This window comes from Armigeres subalbatus, chromosome 1 (genome assembly GCF_024139115.2).
Source record: "Armigeres subalbatus isolate Guangzhou_Male chromosome 1, GZ_Asu_2, whole genome shotgun sequence".
NCBI classification, from domain to species: Eukaryota; Metazoa; Arthropoda; class Insecta; order Diptera; family Culicidae; genus Armigeres; species Armigeres subalbatus.
This window is the reverse complement of record NC_085139.1, coordinates 214,718,062-214,743,202: the sequence shown is the minus strand read 5'-3', so window position 1 is coordinate 214,743,202 and position 25,141 is coordinate 214,718,062. Positions and strand designations below refer to the sequence as shown.

Genomic DNA, 25,141 nt, shown 5'->3' with positions numbered 1-25,141 from the left:
TTGAAATAATCCAAGAAGTAGATGAAATGAATGCTATCAGTTTAGGAGTGTGCGCATCCTGGAATGTTAAATCAAGTTTTCAATTTCAAATATCATTTAATCCTACACCTTAGTTTTTCAAATTTTCTGATTGTGTAAACCTCAAATGTTCATTCGTATTTATTTTATTTTTATTAATTTTACGGAATTTCAACAGAAGATAAACATTATTTAGTTAAAGTGATTTATTATTTGCCACTCGATTCCTGGACGTTGAAATGCGTTAGTTAAAGGTATTTTCAAGATCAAGATAAGTTAAATAAGAATAAGCAAAAGTTGTTTTTTTAATGGTATGTTTACCTTGAAGGCTCTATCCTTCAGTTTACCCAGTTATATTTATATAATCTCTATTCTATTCTTTCACATATTTGAATATAGTATGTTTCGAATAAATATTTCAAATACTATTTGCCAAATGTTAGATATTTTTCTAATATTCACATATATTAAATAATGAAAATGTTACACATTGCTGTCAACGTATGAGTGAATATGGGCCAGTGAATATTTGAGATAATCGAGATAACGATAATCTGTGGTAAGTAAATATGATGTATTCTATCGTCTTATGGGTTCTATGCTTGTTTTCACCGATTTTGTTTCTTTTTAGGCCTGGCCGCTTTTATGTTTGAACTACATTCATGATGTGCTTCAAACATAAATATTGACAAGAAAAGTGATAGATGTAGTCGAATCTATCACTTTCCAGGATTTTTTCCTGAGTTTCGAACGGAGCTCTTATGTAATTTTAAATGGATTTTTCTATTCGAACTTCGAATTAAATTCTGTCCGAATTTTGAGCGGATTTTTTTTCCCGAATTCCGAGTGGAGTTCTGTTTGAATACCAACAGAAGTTCTTTCAGAGAGGCTTTCAGATCACAATATATATATTTATTCTGGCCTTTGCTTGCCTTCTATTTTGACTATCTTCAAATCTTCCTGCTCATAGCCTATTTCAAATATATTTCTTTTGTCAACTATCTTGCTGCTTTCCATTTTGTTAGTAGAAAATGCATTTAAGACATAGCTAATTCTTTAAAGAGTGGTAGAAATGCTAGTACCTATTAGGTTGGTAAGAAAATAGATCAGAGTGCGTTTTTATATGATATGCAGGTTGTTCGCGAGAATCAGAAGCTTTTGATCTGCTTGTGCGGTCGATAAGTGAATAAATTTTATTAATCGCAATGCTGTACTTGGAAACATGCCTCAGAGACGTTTATTTGGGAGTATCAAATTTTCTGTCGGAATTGAGTGAAAAAAATGTGAAAAAAAACCAAATATAATACATTGAACCAATTATTCCGCTCTATATAGAAGAGAAGAAACCATCCCACAACACTACTACCCAGCTTTACCTGGGCACCTCCCACCCTATGAGGGAGTAGGGAGTCAGAAAGGCCGCTATAGTAGAGTCCTGCAATATACCTTATAAAATGTAAAAAAATGCGTAGAATCTCGTAGGGGAATTTTGGATTTGCTCAGACATCAGGAAGTGCCCGTTTTGCCCGATTTTCCACATTTTTCCGATAGAAAAATCAAATAATCAACTAGTTATCTCACTATATGTCTCAGAAATGAACAAGATTGCACAAGGATGCTGTGAAGATGTATGGAAAGTCAAACAGAGGTGGTTTCAATTTCGATTGTTGTCCATTTTGCCCGATTTGCCCTATGTTAATGCAGAAACCAAATATTTTAAGCATTTTTATATTAATGTGAATTAAAATAAATATAACTTAAACATAAACATTACCATACAGTTGAAATATCAGTAAATTTGATAAAAAGTCTCTAAACAAATAACAGAGGACCATTTTGCCGCGATTACCCCATGTGTTGGAGGAAAAAACTATGTGAAACAGATATATTTATTTATTTATTTATTTATCTTCATCTTCAGTGTTAACTGTACAGACTGGTTTAAAACTTATATGCTAACTTAAAATTTGCCTTAATCTAGTTTTGAATATCGTTCTGCTACAATTAAAATCGAACCAATCAATGTCGTTGAGGCGGTTGAAGCAACGTTCCAGCGGGTGGTTTTGCCCAAACATTGTGGAGTGTCGGACAGACTGGAAGAGCTGACGTTGGCGGGAGCGACGGGCTGGGACATGAAAGTTAACTTGCTGCAAGAGCTCAGGGCAGTCCACGTGGTTGTTTATAATGTCAAATGCAAAACCCTCTGCAAATCTCCACGTCGTTGTCGAAGGGTTTCGAGTCGAATCAGTTGGCATCGCTCTTCGTAGTGCGGTAACCTGAAAGGATTATCCCACGGCAATCGCCTGAGGGCAAAACGAACAAAACTGCGTTGGACCCTTTCGATTCGCGTCATCTGGATTTCGTGATAGGGTGCCCACACCTGCACAGCATATTCGAGTATGCTTCGCACGAGGCAGCAATACAGGCTTTTCAGGGTGTAAACGTCATCAAAATCAGCAGCGTTCCGGCGCATGAAGCCTAGTACGGCGAAAGCCTTGGCAGTAGTCGTTGCAATATGCTCATTAAAATTCAGCTTGCGGTCAAACGTAACTCCCAGGTCTTTTATGGAGCTCACACTTTTCAGTTCGTTTCCGCATGCCGAGTAACGAAAGTTTATCTGCGTTCTGCATTTGGTAAAACTTATTGAATTGCATTTCGACGCATTTATCTCCATACCATTTAAACAACACCAGTTGGCTATAACATCTAGATCTTGTTGCAGCGCAAGACAATCGGTCAATGATCGAATAATTCGAAATATTTTCAAATCGTCGGCGTACATGAGGCGATGAGATCGAAGTTTACAGCATAAGTCGTTCACGAAGATGATGAAAATCAGCGGCCCCAGGTGACTGCCTTGTGGCACTCCGGATGGCGTAGGATATGTATTGGATGAGGCAGTGCCTAATTTAACGAAGGATGACCTACCAATCAGGTAAGAACGCAGCCAAGTGACAATCCAGTCAGGAAATCCCAAACGTTCTAATTTCTTTAAAGTTAATCCGTGAGGAACTTTATCGAAAGCCTTCGAAAAGTCGATGTAAATACTGTCAACTTGACATCTCTTCTCCAGGTTAGAATTCAGCATGCTAGTGTAGGTCATCAGGTTTGTTACAGTTGAGCGATTTCGTACAAAGCCATGTTGGTACTCAGAGATAACAGGTTTAGCAGCCACATACATACGTTCATGAATCAGCAGTTCGAGTGTTTTAGCCAGACAACTAAGAATCGAGATTGGACGATAGTTCTCAACATTATGGGAGCTACCCGCCTTATGAATTGGAGTAACTGCTGATATTTTCCACTCATCTGGGAAGACTATTAGCGCAAGCGACATGTTGAACAAAATGCAAACCGGCAATCCTAATACGTCAGCACATCGTTGAATGAAAACAGGAGGTAGTCTATCTGGACCTGGACCTTTCGATGGATCGACAGCTCCTAATGTTTTTGAAATTTTAGCTACGGAGAATGTGGGGCGCGGAAAGTTCATGTTGTATGATGTAAGAGAGTTAAGAAGGTCTGCTGAATCTGGAGGAGGATTCGTATTGTACACAGATTTCAAAAAAAAAAAACTTGAGAAAAGCTCAGCAGATTCAACGATATCATTTGATGTAACATCAGCAAAATTCACAGTGGACAACATCGCATGCGATTTTTTCCTGGTTTTGACGAAACGCCAGAAAGCTGACGGGTTTGATTTAGCTTCATTTTGTACATGGTGAACATACTCACGAAAAGTAGACGACACGAAATTTTCGTACTCCGATTCAACGGTTTGCAGAAGGGCTCTGTTTGTCGCAGTACGGTTACGGAAAAACCTGCGACGCGTTTTACGAAGTATGTTACGTCGATGCTGTAGTTCAGCGTTCCACCAGAGTTGCTTGTACGTCTTCCGAGGTAAAGATCTACGAAGAGGAACATGCCTGCTTATCGTGTCGAAGACCGCGTTGTAGAATGATGTAATCGAGGTGTTAATATCTACTCCACTGAGTATCTGGAACCAATCAAGTGAATTAAGCTCGTTCTTCACAGCCTCGTAGTCACAGCGAGAGAAGTCAAAATCGAAGTCCATTCCTTCCACTGCACATTGGAGATGATGAACTGGGTTACGAAAGTCCAGACTTAGAACGAACGGGTTGTGGTGGCGGTCAGGGCTTAAAATTGAATATGGTGCTCCAATAATCTCAGCTTCGTGACAGTCGCTTACAAATGCCAAGTCAAGAAGTCGTCCGTTTGAATTTGATACATTGCAGATTTGCTTCAAACCACTAGCTATCAGAGTTTCAGTTAGAGTTAACTCCTGCTCTGAAGAAGCGTTAGTTGGCAAGTATCCTTCCACTTCGTCATCATATAACCATTCGAGCCGAGAAAGGTTGTAATCCCCAACTACGATTACGGTGTCACAGGGGGTGGCTATGTTGACGATTTGATTTACACAGTCGGAATGCGCAACAAATTTATCGGGATCACTGTTCGGCCTCAAGTAAATGCCACAGATGTAAACGGATTTATGGGCCAGCTTAACTTTCACAACAACCTGCTCAAGTGTTTCACTCTCCGATAGATGAACCGACAAACTTGTCAAAGTGCATTTAACTGCAATAAGAGTTCCTCCACCACGTTGGAGACTACTAGTCGAACTACTGCGATCGCATCGATAGATGTTGTAATTATCAGCAAGTTCGGTGTTTTGCACATCACTTCTGAGCCAAGTTTCAGTAATAACTATAATGTCATAATCGCTGGATGCAGCGGCAAGGAAGAATTTGTTGGTTTTCGTGCGCATTCCACCAACGTTTTGATAATAAACTGTTAGTGTTACAGATCCTGCACCCGGTATCGGCGACGTTGATATTGGCAGCAGTATTGGCGAAGTGGTCGATGATTGCGCTCCAGTCAAATTAGAGATACAGTGACTGAGATGAGTAGGAGCCGGCGATATGTTTTGTCCATTGGAAGCAGAAATTAATGCTGGTGAACAGTTTTCGGGGTCTCGTCCAGAATCGCTGTTGTTGACAGCGTCGTTGGCCTCCAAAAACCTGTCTCTTGGCACCTAGGTCTTCAAATTCTCGAAACCTAATTCCACGGGGCCACGTATCAGCAGCAAGAGCAATCGATTTAAAATCGGGAAGCTTCCCGATTTTGTACGACACGAAACTTAAGGAACTAACGTCTTTACCTCGAGCAACCAATTTCACAACACGTAAGTCCGTAGTCCCTAGCTTCGACTGCAGTAATTCAACAACTTTCTCCTCCGGAACATCAGGTACGATACCGGATAGGTAAAGCCAAAATCTTTCAGGGTCGTGGTCTGATTTTTCAGCAGCAACCAGATTTGCGTCCATTGTTCCAGTTCCAATACTTATATACGATTTCTCCAATTTTAAAAATATTCTGCTAAACATCGTTTTTCTCTGCAAGTAGTTAAACTAGCATTATTTAGTATTTCAATTAGGGTGACTAAATTTGAAATAGGGTGGTCAATAAAATCAAGGATTTGAAAAATCCCTTCTTTAAAAAAAATAACAACTTTGAACTATTTAACTAATTAATTATGAAGTAAAAGCTAAAAAATGGTATTTTCAATGATCTATGGAACCCCAAATTGAATTAGCAGGTAAATTTCCCTGTTTGGGTTGAATTGGATTGCCTCCCGAGTGGCACAAGTCAGACAAAAATGGTTGCAGCAACTTGATTGTGACTGATCATCTGAATCTGATCACATACGAGTAGCTGTAACTTATGAGAAATGTGTGTGCTGCTAGGACTTGGTTTTGTACAACACTCCTAATGTAAAATCCCTATTAAAGTAAAATCCCTCTCTTTCATCATTCAAATGGTGTAGACAACCAAATACATAAAGAATGTAAAGCATACAAATAAATATGTAAGCATTTTAAAATTCGTGTTCATTTATAGATCCCAATTTATGGTTTTATCCGACATAATGTGTATGATAGAATAAACAAAAATAAATATGGTGCTCTCAAAGTACAAGGCGGAAAAAAAAGTTTGAAATTAAAAAACAGTTTTAGAATTATGTGAAATACGTAAGTGGATTTCAATTATTCACTATTTTACCATATAACGACTTTATGAGAAACAAAATTAATATCGACAAAAAATGTTTGATAATTGAAATACCTATTTCAGTCGAATATGATGTTATACAGTAACTGATAAAAATCTTTAAGTCTCAGAATGAGTTAACACAGTTAATTTAACTGCTAAATACCGCCCAAGAGAAACAATACATTAATATTAAAAATGTAATAAAAAATACTTATAGTAATGCAAAAATAATTGACTTGTGTGCCGTAAACATAATACTCAGCAATTATTCATTGACATTTTTAAGGGCCATGCACTCTCGCTTGATGGTGTTTTTTAAATATTTTTGAATAGTACAAGCTGATTTTTTTACGCTGTTTTTCTTTAGTCAAAGTTTGTTTATCTCAAATTACTTTCTAATGCAAAGCGAAACCCAAGTAAATCGAAATTCAATAGTTACATAGATTGGTTGGTGCAACTTTTATCTGATTTAATTTCTCATAAGTTGCGGATACTTCAATATATAATTGTTTATTGTATTTTTTTTAAATTTGTAAGTTTGTAGTGAAATACACTAAGAAAAATATATAAATGTAATTTATAGATACATAAAGCATTTTAAAAATCATGAATGTCAAGGTGATACTAAGTTTTAAAAGTATAACAAGCTATGCAAATAATATTGAATATTTTAATGACGAAATTTCATATTGTTTCGTATAATTTAGAATCAGAAATAGAGCAAAACATTTCTGATTTTGCAAAAGAAAATGACTTGCAAATAACTCATTTTGCCGATATAATAACAAAATAAAATCTCACTAACTGAATTGCTAGAAATGTGAAATACATATCAACTAATAATAAAACGTGTATTGATTGCATTTTATTGTTTTTTGTTTCTTTGAAAGTTGTGCCAGATTCAAAGGCAATTGTGATCAAAATGTAGTGAAACCAATAAACCATACTCAACTCAATTGAACCACGCATTATTCTTATGTTATTCATAGATATTAACAAATACTATAATCTGAGATTTAAAAAAAACTGCAATGAATGTAGTATCTTATTATACATATTATATAAAATAGTAAACTGTTAAAGCTCGCTCAAGTATAAAAGTATGTACTTATGTGTATATTATACATTTTTGCATTGCATTTATTTTGGTTCCTCATAAGTTTTCATCACTTGTTTGGATATTTTTCGTATTTGCATATATTACATCATATTCGATAAAAGTAGGTAAATTAGACCCTTCACTTACTTAAGTTTTTTTAATCAATTATTTTATAAGTATTTTACATTATTGCCCTTTTGACGATATTCTTCTAAAAGTTTAGTTCCTCATAAAGTGATAAGTAATGCGGTAAAATGGTGAATAATTGGAATCCATTTAATTCTTGCTTAACTTTTCAAAAGGACCTAAGTAACATTTTTTTCATGAATTAATTTGAATAGCACAATCAACAGAACAACATGAAAGCTATTGATTGCAGTATTCAAATTAAATCATAAAAAAATGTTACTTAGGACCTTTTGAAAAGTTAAGCGAGAATTCTAAAACTGTTTTACTAAAAAATGTTTCATACTCGGCATCATCGAGAGCTAAGTATATGTTTTAACCCACTATACATATTATGTCGGCCAGTATGGGACCTATAAATAAGCATGAATTCTAAAATGCTTACATTTTTTTTATGCTTTACGAAGGATTTTACTTTAATAGGGATTTTACATTAATACTGTCCTAAATTTTTTACCAAAACGCAGTACACATGAATTTATTTCAATAATGATTTATATTAAATAAAACCACGGTAATTCTATTCAAACCCACTATACGATAAGACATTTTTGGTAAAAACTATTATTTTCGAAAAACATTCGACCATTTTTTGTTCTCTATTAGAATGGCCAATGTCGAGATATGGTGGTGCCATTTTTACAATTAAAACCAATAATATACTAGGAGTCGCTGCAGATCATTGTAGTAGTAATCAACGAAAACAAATTGTTTTGTTATTTTTTCCCTAATAATTGACATAGTTTTTGGGGTTCCGTACTTCATTGAAAGTAATACCATTCTTTAGCTTTCACTTCATAATTAATTAGTTAAGAAGTTCAAAGTTGTGATTTTTTTTAATAAAGGAGATTTTTAAAATCGTCGATTTTCTTGACCACCCTATTTTAAATTTAGTCACCCTAATTGAAATACTAAATAATGCGAGTGTAACTACTTGCAGAGAGAACCGATACTTTTTACTTACTTACGGATCCTGTACACCTCCGGTGGTGCAAAGGGCCGACTTGAAAGATCTCCATCCTGAGCGTTGCCCGGCTATCGCTTTAACCTGTTGCCAGGTTAGATTTCGGTCGACTTCTTTTATTTCTTTATTGAGGCTTCGCCGCCATGAGCCTCTGGGTCTGCCTCTGCTGCGATGTCCCGCTGGGTTCCAGTCTAATGCTTGTTTACAGATTTCGTTTCCGCCCCTACGTAGAGTGTGGCCGACCCAGCCCTACTTCCGATCCCGATTTTCTGTTGCTATCGGCCTCTGGTGACAACGACGATGGAGCTCATTGTTTGAGATCCAGTTGTGAGGCCACCAGGCCCGAATTATATACCGCAGGCATCTGTTAATGAACACGTGCAGCCGTTGAGTGTTCTTCACTGATACACACCATGTTTCGCTAGCGTATAACAGCACAGATTTCACGTTAGAGTTGAAAATTCGTATTTTGGTGCGTTCACTTATCTGCCTGTTTTTCCAGATATTTCTTAAACTCGCAAAGGCAGCCCTTGCTTTCTTGATCCGTGCGCCTATGTCGATCTTGGTACCGCCGTCCGACGCCATTTGGCTACCAAGATATTGGAAGCTTTCAACATTCTCCACTGGTTGCCCGGCTACTGTGAAACTGGAAGGAGTCGCCGTGTTTACATCCAACGATTTGTTTTTGTTGACGTTGATGACTAAACCTGTCGAAGAGGAACGCTCGGCAAGGTCGTTGAGCTTACTCTGCATATCAGAGCGCCGTTGCGCGAGTAGTGCAACGTCATCAGCCAATTCGAAGTCGTTTAGATGCTCCATGGTTATAGGCTGCCATAACAGCCCGCGGTTTGGTTCACGGTCAATCGCACCTACCAGAATCTCATCGATTACGATGAGGAACAGTAACGGTGATAGGATACATCCTTGCCTCACACCAGCTACGACCCGGATAGGGTCGGACAGGACCCCATTGTGCAGCACTCTACACGAAAAGGCCTCGTACTGTGCTTCGATGAGGCCGATGATTTTCTCAGGAACTCCCTTGCGTCTCAGGGCGCCCCACATATTCTCGTGAATGAGACGGTCGAAAGCTTTTTCGTAGTCAATGAATACCAATTAAAGGGACTCTTGGAATTCGTTGACCTGTTCCAGAATGATGCGGAGCGTGACAATATGGTCCACACAGGATCTTCCGGCACGGAATCCGGCTTGCTGCCGCCGGAGAGTCGCATCGATCTTCTCCTGAATCCGGGCTAGGATAATTTTGCACAGAACTTTGAGAACGGTACACAGCAACATAATGCCTCGCCAGTTATCGCATACAGTCAGGTCACCCTTTTTGGGCACCTTTACTAAGATACCTTGCATCCAGTCGACCGGGAAAGTTGCGGTGTCCCAGATATTATGAAATAAACGATGCAGTAGTTGAGCGGATGTCATGGGGTCAGCTTTGGAGAGAAACGATGCTGTAGAATATTTTTTTATAGTTATATTTATTTTAATTCACATTAATATAAACATTCTTAAAATGTTTGGTTACTGCATTAACATAGGGCAAATCGGGCAAAATGGACAACAATCGAAATTGAAACCTCCTCTGTTTGACTTTCCATACATCTTCACAGCATCCTTGTGCAATTTTGTTCATTTCTGAGACATACCTAGTGAGATAACTAGTTGATTATTTGATTTTTCTATGGGAAAAATTGGGAAAATCGGGCAAAACGAGCACTCCTGTTGTCTGAGCAAAACCAAAATTCCCCTACGAGATTCTACGCATTTTTTTACATTTTATAAGGTATATTGCAGGGCTCTACTGTAGCGGCCTTTAAATAGGTGCCATTTTGGGTCCCTTTTTTTCCCACTGTGCGGCGGTTGTTAGATTGTCTAACAATTCTGTGTAAGAATCTAACTTGTATAAGAACTGGGCATATGCGAAATTGTTAGATTCTTATACAAAAAATGTAAGCTATCATACAAATATTGTTAGAAAAGCTTACAAAATTGTTAGATTCTTATACAATACTTGTATAAGAATCTAACCAGTTCTTATACAGGTTTTGGTAGATTCTTATACAGAATTGTTAGACAATCTAACAACCACCGGTTGGGTGGTGGTGGTTGCCTATAGGCAATTTTCGGATTGGAAATTGTCTCGACTTCCCCGGGCATAAAAGGCGGGCGGCTCTGTCCCAGTGTGGGGATGTAATGCCAATAAGAAGAAGAAGAAGACGGAAGGCACTAGGATTTTAAATGGAATACATTTTATGTGCCCTACAAAATTGGTGTCACAAACAGTCAGTGTTGGGAAATGTGACAAAAATGTCTACTGCTAATTGGCTAATAACCTTTTTTTGAAGGTTCTTTACAATTCGGGATTTTTGATGAACATGTAACGTTTAAGGGAAACTTTAACTTTGTCTAACACATCATTGACGCAGACTCAGAGCAACGACTTGTTAGACAAAGTTAAAGGATGATTCAAGTGTAACATATTCCTAATAAATCAGAATTACATACAATTTTTGAAAAATAAGTAATTGGCTTAGTCTCATGACACAGAAATGACATTCTCCAACACTGAGTCGCACATTTTTTAAGTTTTATGGTGCGGTAGACACGCAAGTGAGTTTTTTTGCAAGGTACTCTTGATTTTACAGAAACAATAAAATACTGGTCAGGTGCCACCGTAGTAATGACAGGTAATGACCAGTTATTTAGTCAGGAAGTGAATGGTTCAATGATTAGCAGTTGTAAATTATCTCATCATTACAGTCGGCAGATTCCCTCGCCAGATGAGTGAATTATTGATTCGTCGAAGGGTCAAAAGTTCTCCGTTTGATAGAAATGTTAGTTGGAGTAATTGCATTATTATCCTCTAAAGGCATAGCTTCCCAAAGTGGGGGGTGAAGGTCACGACCCTCTTCCATAAGATTTACATAGGCTGGGGGGTCGCGACCCACCACTTTGGAAAACTATGCTCTAAGGAGCAGTGCACAAGTAACGTAATGGTTTTCTCTAGGTTTTTTTAATTCCATTTTCTCCTGTAGATTTTTTTCTTCTTTATGACAAGCTTTTCGGAATCATAAATTGAATAGACTCGCGTTAATTGAAATACGCAACGGTGTGCACCTTGTTTCTAAAAAAATTTGGATTCAGATTACAATGAAAATAATTACAATAATACAAACTTGTAATTCAAAAATGTATTCTGGTACTTAAAAAGTCAAAGTCTGGTACTTAAAAAGACTTAGTGGATGGAGGAATTTTGATAAAACTCACAGTGTCGAAGTAAATCTTAGATCTCTAGAAAAGATGGCACATCTATTAAAGGAAAATTGACATTCCGAAGTGGGTGCAGAACCATTTTTGTTGCTACAGACCTCTGGGGACACAAAACATCTGGTGATGCCAGCGAGATCAATTGCTTTTTTTAACTTACCTACTGCAATCTTTTCAAACTACATGTATTTCTTGATTAATATTTCGTTTTGATGTTGTTTCTCCAAGTTGTTTCTTCCAAGTTGTTTATAAATATGCAACAATATAACGTGTCATTCATAATACTTAAACTGTGTTGTAACTACAGAGGATACGTAAGCACACGCGTAATTGTTATTTTAATAGTAGGGGGATATCAACCTGGTCACCGGTAATTGCAATGTCCCAGCAAAAACCTACGATTGAATCATCCCTTTGCTGCTAATATAGTCGCCTAATCGAAGCAATACCATCTGACACGACAACGCCGACGGTGAGAAATTGAATTCATCGAGCTAAATGACCAGCCTGACGTCTTCCTCGGCTAAATCGCCTCTCCGGGAACACCATTAACAGTTATACAAAGGGTAATTCAAATTTGTTTTCTAATGGAAGACACTACGCACCACATTCCTGCTAGATGTTAATACTAGCGAACTTGTCCTCCGAAAACACACCCCTTTGAACTAAGCTCAACTCGGTCAACCCCGCATATCATATTCAAGCACTGTATTAGCACAGCATCCCTAACTAGCGACGCGCGCCGGCCGGTCAACCACTGTGGTGAGCAACAAAGCTTCACTCGCCACCCCCGGTTCGGTGGCTTGGTCGGATATCCGAATGCATCGGCTCAAGTGCATCGCAAAGTATAAGATGCGTGATCGTGACGAGGAGAGCGGTTGCGAATAGCCGGTGCTGACGGTCATTTCCAGCTAGAACCATCGATCTAGAGGCGTTCTAAGCCACCGTCCACCTCGGCTTGATATTTAACTGCAAGCGGGCTGCCGAGGCTTTTCAGATATTAGTTGATCTTTGGAGTGTTCGGTTCGGAATTGAAAATTTCGTTCGAAGTTGGGGGCTGCAAACTCGGTGTTGTGTTGGAAATTAATTGGAAGAAAACCGGATTTGCCAGTGTTTTCAGGTTGAACTGAGGCTGTTCTGTGCACTTACGAGGACAGCAAAAAATATGGAAAACTCGGTTAAGAAGGTGGCATTACTTTCGGTTCTGCAGGTGTTGTTGGCTGCTCAGGTGTTTGCAACCGAAAGGTTCGATGTAAAACGTAGGTTGCTCGCGTGTGAAGTTTTATAACAAACGAATGCTTTAAGTGAGAGTGACTGATTATGGTATTCTTTAATTGTAGCTGCGTTTATCAAAACATGCAGATTTTCCGATCCAGATTTCGTAGCCTGCTCCACTGAGTCGGTGCAAGGATTGTTTGATAAACTTGTTACAGGTGAGTTAGAGCACGTATATTGTAATCATATTTTAGAGCAGAAACTTGTCATTTTATGAACTTCCAGCACAGTCCTAGCTTTTTAGTTTTAGATTTTTTGTCAATCTTGGTGAGACGCAAAAAGGCTTCCAAAGTATAGCAAGTTCTTAATGATTCTATAGGGTAAGACGGTATAATGCGCCCCACCTGGCCAAAACGCCCCCCTTTGATTTCTAGAAAACTATAATCAATTAAGGGTCAAAATCAGTTGGCACCTATAAATATTTGTAAAGCCATAATCCTATGTGAATATGGGAGTATTTTTGTGTTACACTATGAAAATAATAACGAAATACAAAAAGTTACAGTTCTGATGTAACTTTTCATGTTTGATTGCTCAGCATTCTGGAGCGACTCTAGCATACTGTCCGCAAAACTTGCACTGGAACACTCAGTTGGGCAACAGAATAACTTTTCTCAGTGGTTAATATGATATAAAATTGCTTCCATCTTCAAAAATGTAACGATTTTCGAAAACATGTTTCACTGTAGGCAGGACGATATGCCCTTACCAACTGGACACAAGCGCAGCGAGCCTGCAGCAGTTACTTCCAAATTGTATGGAAAATATTGAAATGTAATTCACACATGCTTAAACGGACAAACGTTGGTTTTATAATGTCAAGCGCATAAGGATTTGTAACCTTATTATTATGGGATTGATAAAATACTAATGAAGGGCTACGAAACGTCTTTGGTTAAGGTGGGGCGTATTGCCTAGGCACTTTTTGAAAATCATTTTTTAAGACTTTCCAAAAAAGCTTTACGGACAATGCATTTGCGACTTCATGGACTATCAAATAACACAAAGTTTGCATAAATTGCGTTGAAAAGTAAAAAGTTATTAAGGAGTTGCTATAAAGCAACTAGGGGTGTGGCAAGGCAACAATTTGATTTTGTTTACGTTGGTGTGGTAAAATCATGGTTATCTAGCCTAATCCGGATACAAGAGTATCACTGAGCTATTGATGGGATGCGATTGTGGATGGTTTTGTTTACGACGAATTACTCCTACCAAGATTTTGTCGATGAAGATGCTAGCAACCATAATTGGATTGAGGACTTCGTTATGCACACTCCACACATGAAAGTCTCGCATATCGTTTGCATGAAGCCGATGATCTTCTCAGGGATATCTTTAAACTGCAGGACACCTTACATATTCTAGTAAGTGAATCTGTCGAATGCTTTGCCATAGTCTTCTTCTTCTTCATTGGCATTACATCCCCCACTGGGACATTGCCGCCTCGCAGCTTAGTGTTCATTAAGCACTTCCACAGTTATTAACTGCGAGGTTTTTAATCCAAGTTACCATTTCTGCATTCGTATATCATGAGGCTAACACGATGATACTTTTATGTCCAGGGAAGTCGAGACAATTTCCAATCCGAAAATTATCTAGACAGGGAATCGAACCCAGCCACCCTTAGCATGGCCTTGCTTTGTACCCGTGCATCTTACCGCACGGCTAAGAAGGGCCCCTTTGCCATAGTCAGTGAACATCGAATAGAGGAAGTCATTACGCTTTTTGGCTTGTGCTTGTATGATACGGAACGTAGTGATATAGTCGGTACAAGATCATCCGGCTTAGGACCTTAACGATGCAACGAACTTCTGAAAGACAATGAACAGCAAAGGATAGTAAAGCGCACTGGCAATGTATGTGATTAAGGAGTGTAATAGTCTCTAAAAAAGCCATTTTTTTGGAAGTTTTGGTATGTTGGCAAACAAATTCTGTGGAATAGTATTTTCACTTTTCTCAGATTGAAATTATTAAATTTCATTTCTCAAGTCCCCAGTGTTCAAATTAAAATGTGTGGCTGGCTTCAGTTGAAACTGGATTCTGTTGTGTGCTTCGCCACATTGTGACATTTCGCGAGCAGTGAAGGATATCTGTGTGTCTACCTCACAAAACGAGAGGTAAGCAAATCAAAATTCAAGCGAACAACATTCGGATATCCCTCTCAGCACCTTTTACTCACAGAAAAGCCAAAAACAAGCAGCGAAAAAAGCTTTGTGAAGCTCCACGAGTCACTCGAATTGATTTGCATAATGACATTTAACGGCTATTAAGCGTGTCGTGCACAAATTTTCGAGTAAGAATGCATTTCAACCGTCTAAGACGAGTTTAGTACTTTCCATTTAATTCCACTACGTTTTGTTATCTTTGCAAAGATAACAAAACGTAGTGGAAATAAATGGAAAGTACTAAACTCGTCTTAGACGGTTGAATACATTCCACTAAAAAGAGCTTGAAATATTTTTTTTGAAGAATGCATTTGTTTAACGCAGAAAAGAGTTATTTTACGGCGTATCGCTTCTTTGAGACCACAATTACAACAGGAGATAGGCTGACTGACCAGGTTATCTCGATGAAAAAGCGGGACAAACGCACTTGCAAAACGGGACATGTCAAACAATTTTGTGACAATGTGTTGAACTGCGAAAAAAACGCCCCTGCACTGGATGTTCGAAACTGGGCATAAGGCTCTTACTTGAACACCATCAACCAGGACCTCCTCCGTCAACGTTATGTACTCAGAACTTTTCTGAGCAGCATCCCGCTTCAAGACGAGAATCAACTCGCCTTTCCGCATCCTTCGGAAGCAGTTTACATCTCCTCCTAGGTCAGAGAGTTTGTCGTCGACTCTCATCGCCTTCAAGACTGCGGCGTAGCTTTTATCATCAGTACTGACGATTATCACCTCGCCTCTGTCTTTACGCTTACCACTGCCATTGGAAGGTGCACCCGTCTTCTCCTGGGCTCTACCCTTCTTAAAAGTGGTGAGCATCGCTCCACCTGCTGCATTCTCTGCGACCTGCTGCCGTTGCCTTCTCGCCTTCTTGGGATTCACGACCTCCCTCCAGGGTAGGTCTTCCTCCCGGCGAGCTTCAGTGGTCCTCGATGATAGAGGCACTGGTTTCACCGGCTTGGGAGGGTCGTCCTTTCGCTCGACCTTCTCCCGTCTCTCCCGCTTAGGAGCTGCGGACTTCTCGACAGCTGTTTTTAGGTTCGCCTCCTGCGTAACCTTACTCAGCTTCGGACTCGCCCCTGTCACGGCCATCCTTTTGCGGAGTTCCTCGACCTGGCTCTCCGCCAGTCGTTTACCTTCAGACAGGAGACGAATCTTCGATTCCGCCTCCTCTTTGTCTTTTTCCGCCTGCTTCCGCTCCTTAACAAGTTTGCGGAGTTCACTCTAGTAGGAACCTCCACTACTATGGCACAGAACAACATAATCACGTCTGATACATACGTGATTACATCCATCGTCTGGCCACCGCGTTCTTCGTGGTTCGCCATCACAGATTTGATGACGCGGGTCAGGGTGGGGCCGTTCATCTTTACTTCAACCGGCACCTCATCAGACCCTCCACGGTTTTCTCCATCGCCTTCCCCCGGCGATCTTTGGGGAGACCTTTCAAGGCCACTGCATCTGGCGAAAGGGTTCTCCTTACCACCATTCGCCTCACCTGCGTAGTTTTTGTTTTAGCTGAAATCATTTCTAGTGGGTGCGGCTGCTGTCGGATCCTGCTGGTGTAGTTGCCTTCGCGATCCACGGTTATCGCGATCCCACGGTTATGCGGCATACAGGGAGGCCATGCGAGGGTTGACACACACAGAGCCAGATCAGCGCTGGTCAGGAAAGAGCCTCTGAGCCTACTCTCACTCAGCTGCCAGCTGAGCGACAAGATTGTACCGCATGCTAACAGGGCCCGCCACGGTTTTAGGGGACGGAAGCCTGCCATTAGCCCATTCGCCGTTTCAGGTCGGTGTCACCCGGCCTTACTAATAGAATAGAATAACCAGACTACCAGCCCTCGCATTCACAATATTCCAATATCCAGAGACAAAGGCCAATAACATACATCCAGTATGCCCTAATCAGGGTCTTACTGGTATCAACCCTGATGTGCCAGTAGCACTCCCTGAGCTTGTGCTTTTGAAGCGGCACACAGTCGCTTTGATAGAGTCTGATTACGGGCACTTGTGGTTTTTTGGGAGGGATTTTAGCAGAGCCCACTGCTAAATCCCACCACGCCCTAGGCAGTTCTCCCTGACTCACAGACAGCTGGGGAGGGGTCGTCAAGCCCTTGGACATGGTCCCTGCTGCCCCCATGGCCATCCCTCTGGCTTGACTAGTCGTAGGCCGTTGTCATTGGTAGCGGAGTGGAGGCTCTACCTACCGATTATGGAACGGAAAAAGTCCTCTCTACCGACCTGAGCGTTGGCGTCTCCGATAACAATTTTCACGTCATACTTTGGGCACTCTCCATAGATAGGCTTTATCAAGACATTCATAAAACGTGTCCTTCACGTCGTCGGATTTATCGTTTGTCGGTGCGTAAACGTTGACTGGGCTGTAATTAAAGAATTTGCCCCGTATCCTCAGCACACAGATTCGTTCGCTAATGGGTTTCCACCTCATCACTCACTTCATCTGCTTGCTCATCACTACGAATCCATCTCCATGCTCTGCTTTCTCGCCGCCGCTGTGATAGATATGACAAAACATATTTTCTTGCAAAATATTGGCACATGAGAATAAATGTCAAATCTAATCAATTCTAAACCAATATTTGAAAAGGGCGTAACAGCCAAAATTTATTCCTTCTGACTCTTAGTCTACATATAAAACTTTATATGTGGACGAAGAATCAGAAGGAATAAATTTTGGTTGTTACGCCCTTTTCAAATGTTGGTCTAGAATTAACAGTCTTTTCAATCAAAAGTGATTAAAATAAAGCAACCTTGTTAAAAGTACCCTCACAGCTCGGAAATCTTGTCTACTGATTTTGGTCCCCATGTATTTTAAATGGGGCCGATATTTTTATTTTATATGATCAGTGTTGGTAAAAACTCAAAATTTCAAAACTCATGGATGATTCAAATCGAGCGTGAGTTGAAACGCACCCAACTCAGCACCTAAAAACTCATGGATGAGTTGAATCATCCATTTGAATCATCGTAGGTTTTCTTTTGTTCTCCTACGTCAAAAACAGTGAATTGACGTTTGCCGCATAAAATATAAGACACTCTTTTATGTATAGGCAATAAATTGCCCCCAAATTGATTTCAAATGCGTTTTTAATCCAAAATGATTTTTCGGCAAATGAGTGAAATGATGCGTTTTAGCATGAAAAATTCAAGCGTGATGAATTCCTTTAAAATCGCAGACGATTTCGTTCGCACGGGAGCGCTCTCTGATTGAGATTTAAGGTGATTATAGAATGAATCCCGTGGTGAATTTCAAATTCACCACATGTTTATCTACATACTTTTCTAAAAGCCCAAACCTGGCGTAATAGTTTTCGTACAGTGCCGAAACTCAAATTATGATTGTTCAGCATTACTAAGCAAACGATCTACCATTATTTCAGCCTCATACGCGTTATGGTTCTTGCATCTCGTGCTCTTGAAAAACATATTGGAAAAGCACGTGGTTTACAAAATGGCCGATTTCTGGCTTTATTGTATAATCACCTTTAAGAGTGATTTTACCAACATTGTATATGACGAGATCCCTTCAATCTCGCCCTTTGAAAACACATGGGAGTGAAATCCGCTTTTAAGCTTTCAGATATGTGTAACTAGCCTTTAAAACATGAGCACAAAAATCCGACGAAAAATTTTTTCCGAAGATTGAAACTGCTTTAAACTCGATTTTGTTCTGAAGAGTTTTAGTATTTTTTTTTCAAGTCGCTTTTTTCCGGTGGATGATTTTAAATATTGAGAATTATTCAGAAACTTTTTAAAAGAATTGTGATGTCTTAAACAAAATGTAAAAATAGCATGAGCATGAGCATTATAACCGCACAACTCGTAGTTGCTACTCCGTGATTGACTGAACTTGCGAAACTGTACAGAGAACACAATAAATGGGGCTTGGGACTAGCTACCCATTCTCAATGTACACTAGGGTGGCTCAAAAAAACACTTTTTCAATTTTTTTGATGGGCCGCCCTCTTATTCGGTTCTATTTGATGCCCTATTGCTCTGGGCAAATTTTCAGCCAAATAGGTCACCGTTTAGGCGGTGCTAAACTCGTTGGAAGTTTATATGGAAAAATGTATGCAGAAACATCCAAAAACAGTGATTTGCAGTTGGACGGTACAATTTACGATCAAGAGGCATGATACTCATTCTTGTAGAATTAAATACAGAATGTAATGCGGAAAACCGTGAGAAGATTAGAGTTTATTAGGCAAAGATATTAGCATTTTACTGGAGTGTTGTAGGGGTGAATTTATTTCTTTTAAAAGGTAAAAGAAACGAAATTTGCTCAAACCCCACTTCAGAGAAATGCAAATAACTTAGCCGGGCAAACTCTAATCTTCTCGTGGTTTTCTGCATAACATTATGTATTTAATTCTTTAAGATCTGGATGAGTATCATAGTTCTTCATCGTAAGTTGTATAAACTTCCAATGAGTTTAGCACCGCCCAAACGTTGACCGATTTGGCTGAAATTTTGTCCAGAGCATCAGGGCATCAAATAGAGCCGAACAAGAGGGCGGCCCATCAAAAAAATTGAAAAGTTTTTCCCATACTAATTTGGGACACCCTAATGTACACGTTTCGGGAGCTCAAATATCTAAAGTCAATAACGGCGACGGCCACGTCCTTACGGTCATATAGGAAGGGAAGGATTGTTAGTCCAACTCTCGTTGTTACTAGAGACCGACTATACCTCTGCATCTCCACGATTGTCTTGGGATAGGATATCGTTTTAGTTACAAAGGATAGTTTATCTGGATTCACTTCGGTAAGTGATGCAATCTATGGGATGGGGTATAACACTAATTCGCTGTCTCGTCACGAGAAAAATGTTAAGCCATACACGCCCGGTGGCCTATGAAAACGGAGCAGAAACGTTTTGGACGAACGAACGGACGCGCAGTACTCTGTACTAAAGTCACTAGATATAAAGTCTGGCGGAGTGAAAAGCGTGAGATTTTCCAATCAGAAAAAAAATCTTGTTAGATTTTCGCAGCCCTTGAAAAAGTTCAAGCTCTCGCACGACTATTAGCTTTTATAAGTTTGAATATATTAAATAATTGAAACTGTATGAAAAAAATCCCGAAAGAATTTACAACACCTTGTCATTAAATGTTGAGAACCTGAAGTAAAATTGATCAATGGAAAATACATAACAGCATAGATAGCATTCGTTTTAGGGCAACATAAATACCAGAACAAAGTTTTTTCATTCACTCTTTTTGCCTTTCTCGTATACAAAGTATACGTAAAGGCTATATGTTCGCTTCAAAAAATAAACTTTTCATATAAAGCCCGGTGCTTTAAACCGATCGGCTCAGCTTGACGAATTAAGGTGATGTCTGAATGTATGTGTTTTTCCAGGTGGCCTTACCACGCCATATGTCCTCGGAAGGTGGGAAGGGTCGACTTCGCGCCTGCTTCCCTCTGCAAGACTGGTATTAAGAATGATGATGCCGCGTGCACCCCAAATTGACCTCTCTGCGATAGGACCAATTCGCCAACACACAGAGGGACTTGCCGACGCGGTGCCTACGCCTGCCCCAGCCTTGACGAGGACCCCTTTCCGTCCTCGGGCTCGTAACCCGCCTGGTTGACCGACGCCGCGAAAGCGACGATACCATGTTGTTCTTCGCGCAGCCACTTGGATCGAGTTCGACCACAGGGCACCGATATGACCCATGAAGCCGTCTCTGAACCCTTGGACCACCTCTTATTTGCGCCTGAACTAGCCATTCCTCAAGTCCACGCGCTACCTTATGTGTAGCTCTGAGACGATTTGGGCGATAGCCGATAAAACGGCGTTCCAGCCAACTTCATCTTTACACATCCTCCGGACTAGGTTGTCCGGGGTAGTGTCCAGATCACATGTGGCAAGCATGTGGTCACGCATTGTGCGAAAATGCGGGCACACGAATAACACGTGTTCCGCCGTTTCCTCTAAACCTGCGCACACCGGACACTCCGGAGTGTCCGAACCGGTGTAGATACTGTCTGAAGCAACCATGGCCTGTAAGGACCTGGGTCAGGTGGAAAGTGAATTTCCCATGGCACCGCTTGACCCACGTACCTATCTCCGGTATCAACCCATGTGTCCATCTACCATTAGTGGAACTGTCCCACGCACCATTGACAGTCCTACGGATGCCTCTCGTGCCGCGCATTTCGAAACACTCTATGTCAGAGCATCCCAAACTTTTGGGTATGCGACCCACCTAGCAAAATTCTATATGTCTCGCGACCCACCTATGAAAAAATGCATTTTACCAAGTAGCATTAAACATTATTTGAATCAGAATGTCATCTGTTTCGGCAAGTTTTACAAAAATATTCACGTTACCTTCATGTACAAATGCAAAAAAATGACAAACATGATATTGTTTGTCAAAATGTTTTTATTTTACTTTATTAAGGGGACAGCTTTTAGGCATAAATGTTTTCTAAAATAGCGTGGTGATGAATATTTAAAATAAAATGCGGTTTGAACTTGAAATTATGTTCCTGAAAAAAAAATGATCAAAAGGTTCGGCATTCGAGCTGCAATTAATATTTCTAGACCAACATTTGAAAAGGGCGTAACAGCCAAAATTTATTCCTTCTGATTCTTTGTCCCCATATATAGCTTTATATGTAGACGAAGAATCAGAAGGAATAAATTTTGGCTGTTACGCCCTTTTCAAATGTTGGTCTAGATTTGTTCTACGCGACCCACCAACAATCAGCTCGCGACCCCCCTGGGGGTCGGGACCCACAGTTTGAGAAACCATGCTCTATGTCTTCACCGATAACGATGTCAATAGGCATCATACCGGTGATGACGCAAAGTGCATCGTGCGACACGGTACGGTACGCGCTCGCAACTCTTAGGCACATGCGCCTATACGTACTTTCTAACTTCGTTCTGTAGCAGTTAATACGCAGAGCCGTGTCCCAAGCTGGCCCCCCATACCTCATTATGGACAGAGCAACACTAGCCAGAAGCTTGCGCTTGTTGGCATAAACCGCAGAGCTATTGGACATCATCCGGGACAATGCCACTATAGCTGTGGAGGCACGCTTGCAGGCGTGATTGACGTGGCTACCAAAGGTGAGCTTATCGTCGATCATTACCCCCAAGAGTTTGATGGATCGTTTAGAAGTGACCGCGCAGTTGCCTGCCCTTATCACCGCTTGTTGCTCCGACTTTCGGTTGTTAACAACAACCACCTCAGTCTTGTGGTGAGCCAGTTCTAACTTCCTGGAATTCATCCACTCCTCCACAATTGCGATCGAGTGGGCTGCAGTCAACTCCACCTCTTCGATCGATTCGCCGTAGACCTCCAGTGTAATATCGTCAGCGAAGCCGACGATTACCACGCCCACCGGGACCTCCAACCTCAAGACACCATCGTACATGACGTTCCATAACACCGGACCCAGTATGGAACCTTGCGGAACCCCTGAGGTTATGTCAAGTAGCTTCCAAGAATCTTGTACAGGTACTCGGGAATCCCAAGATGCAGGAGCGCATCTGCAATAGCTGTCCAACTGGCACAATTGAATGCATTCCTCACGTCGAGAGTCACTACTGCACAATAGCGAACTCCCCTCCTCTTACGCTGGATAACTATCTCCGTGGATTTGGTAACCGACAAGATAGCGTTCAAGACAAGATACGTTCGACTTACCCTTTCGCAAGCCAAATTGCTTACTCGATAGACCATCCGCACCCTCTGTGCGTATCAACAACCTGTTGAGGATGATATTCTCGAGCACCTTCCCCGCCGTATCAAGCAGGCATGTTGGTCTATATGCCGACGGATCCCCGGTGGTTTTCCCGCCTTTGGCAATAGGACCAAGCTCTGTCTTTTCCACGCTTCAGGGAAGATTCCCTCGTCCAGGCATCTATTTACGTATTTTGGTTAACATCAGCTTTACAAACCTGCAACACGGCCAAACTAACAATATAATGCCCTACGAAAAACGCGCCGCCACCAATCGAAGTAATCGATTGTCATTTTCAACCAATCAGCAACTGGTACGATTGTGACAGAAAATCGGTACGATTTTTACTGACTGCTTGGCCCATCCCATCCTAAACCTACACTAGAGGACTGTGCAATCCCCGCAAGTACCGCCACAGTTACTCTTCCCTCGTCGACCACCCTGGCCCCTAGCAGCTCCACAAAGTGAGGCCAGGGACTTGGGTCATGACGTGGGAAGAGCCCCGCTATGATCCTCTTTAGCATCTCTGGAGACCGCTCTGCAGGGGCCATCGGCCCACGTGTCGTGGCCATTGCGGCCCTATAGGCGTCACCCCATGAATTCGCGTTGGCACTTTGACACAGGCCCTCGAAGCAGGCTTTTTTGCTTTATCTAATATCTGTTTTCAGAGCGGCTCTAGCAAACACGAACGTCACCCGTCGTTCAACACGCTCCCCTTCTGTGCGTGCTCGCTGCATCCGCCTCCTGGCCCGTAGGCAGCCGCCCGTGTTGAATTTAATCTAGAATTAAAAAACACCTTAATAAAGAAATAAAAAAAAGGCAGCCGCGGCGCGGGTTCGCAATTGCTTGAGTCCACCAGTAAGCCGGTGGCCTCCCATGCAATAGGGTGGACTTTCCTAGGCATGGTGGCATCGCATGCACGCGAGAGTACTGTTACCAGCTGCTCGCCGCTCAGACCGAGAGTATTGTGCTTGCGTCGTCGTCGAAGTATGATGTCTTCCACATACGAGGGCTAGGCCTCGCCCCTTCTTCCGTCCGCTGAATGCTGGTCGTATAGTCGATACTGTAGCGAACCGCCAGGTGGTCGCTGTGAGTGTAGCCATCATCTACCCTCCAGTTCGAACTACTCGTTTGGCCAGGGCTCCAGAACGTAACGTCGATAATCGACTCGGTCCCGTTCCAGCTGTAGGTACTTTTGGTCATTGGACATTGGCCAAGTCCACATCCAACATGGCCAGTGATTCCAGCAGGATCTGCCCCCGTTGATTCGTGGAACGGCTTCCCCATTCTACGGCCCAAGCGTTGAAGTCCCCCGCTATCACCACCGGCCTACGCCCCATCAAGTTAGCCGTCAAACAATCCAGCATACGATCGAACTGCTCAATCGACCATCGAGGAGGCGCATAGCAGCTGCCCAAAAAAAAACCGTTGATTTTGGCAATGACGAATCCCTCGTGTGTCGAAGACACCAACTCTTTGACTGGGTATTTCCCCGTTGTCCATATCGCCGCCATTTTAGGTAAGGATCCGCTATGATGGCGATATCCGTCCCCCATTAACTGTCTGACACAGCAGTTGCTGGTTCAGGTTTAGCTGCGTTACCTGCACTGTGATTTTACAGCACGTTTAAACGCCGGGCACAAATCAAACAATTGGGAGGGTTCGTGCAGCAGCAGCATTGTGCCTTATGTCCCTCCAAACCGCAGCATCGGCAGAGCTTGCTTCCGTCGAGGCCTTTACAGTCCCATTGCTTGTGCCCTGGTGCCCTGGAACGGTTGCAGTGGGCGTCTCCACTTCGCACTGTCGCCGTAGTGCAGTGACGAGCTCTTCGACTTCGGTGATCTCGTCCAGGCCTTTAACCCTTAGATTCACCTCCGTCGTGAGTGCCCTAACCTTGACCATCTCACCTAGAACTTCCTCCGCCAACTTCTTGTAGGCGGCGCCCTTTTTCGAGACACCCCACATTAGCTCGAGGATCACCTTGCCCATCCGTGTACGTCTTATTCGACGTACGTCGGCGCCGAGTTCACCGAGCTTGACGTCACTCCTCATCGGCTTCAAGACGTCCGAGTACTTAGCCTCGTCCGTCTTGATGGCAATTGGCGCCTACCCTAGACTTCTTGCCACCCTCATTCGCCTGGGCCTTCTTTTCGGCTCTTGACGTCTTCGGTTTCCTCTTGTTCTTTATCGGGGTCCATGAGGCGTCATCCCCCTCTATTTCCCTTGTTCGGGGTAGTAACCCACCCGCGCAGCACATATATTCCACATAGGTTACTGCAACTCATATGTGACCATATTTAGTCGCAATCAAGTTGCTGCAACCACTTTTGCCAGACTTGTGCTGCT

At 41.6% G+C, this 25,141-nt stretch overlaps 2 protein-coding genes across 3 annotated transcripts in view; one reads left to right on the top strand and one right to left on the bottom strand.

Moving 5' to 3' along the window:
- LOC134210849 (muscle-specific protein 20-like) overlaps positions 1 to 25,141 on the bottom strand; it is a 211,210-nt gene that overhangs the window by 104,622 nt on the left and 81,447 nt on the right. The window lies entirely within an intron of this gene.
- LOC134210842 (protein takeout-like) overlaps positions 12,634 to 25,141 on the top strand; it is a 40,440-nt gene continuing 27,932 nt past the window's right edge. For both annotated transcript variants that reach the window (XM_062687198.1, XM_062687188.1), the window contains exons 1-2: positions 12,634 to 12,883; positions 12,965 to 13,057. In XM_062687198.1, coding sequence (XP_062543182.1) covers positions 12,790 to 12,883; positions 12,965 to 13,057 — 187 coding nt within the window. In that variant the 5' untranslated portion in view covers positions 12,634 to 12,789. The remainder of the gene's footprint in view (positions 12,884 to 12,964; positions 13,058 to 25,141) is intronic.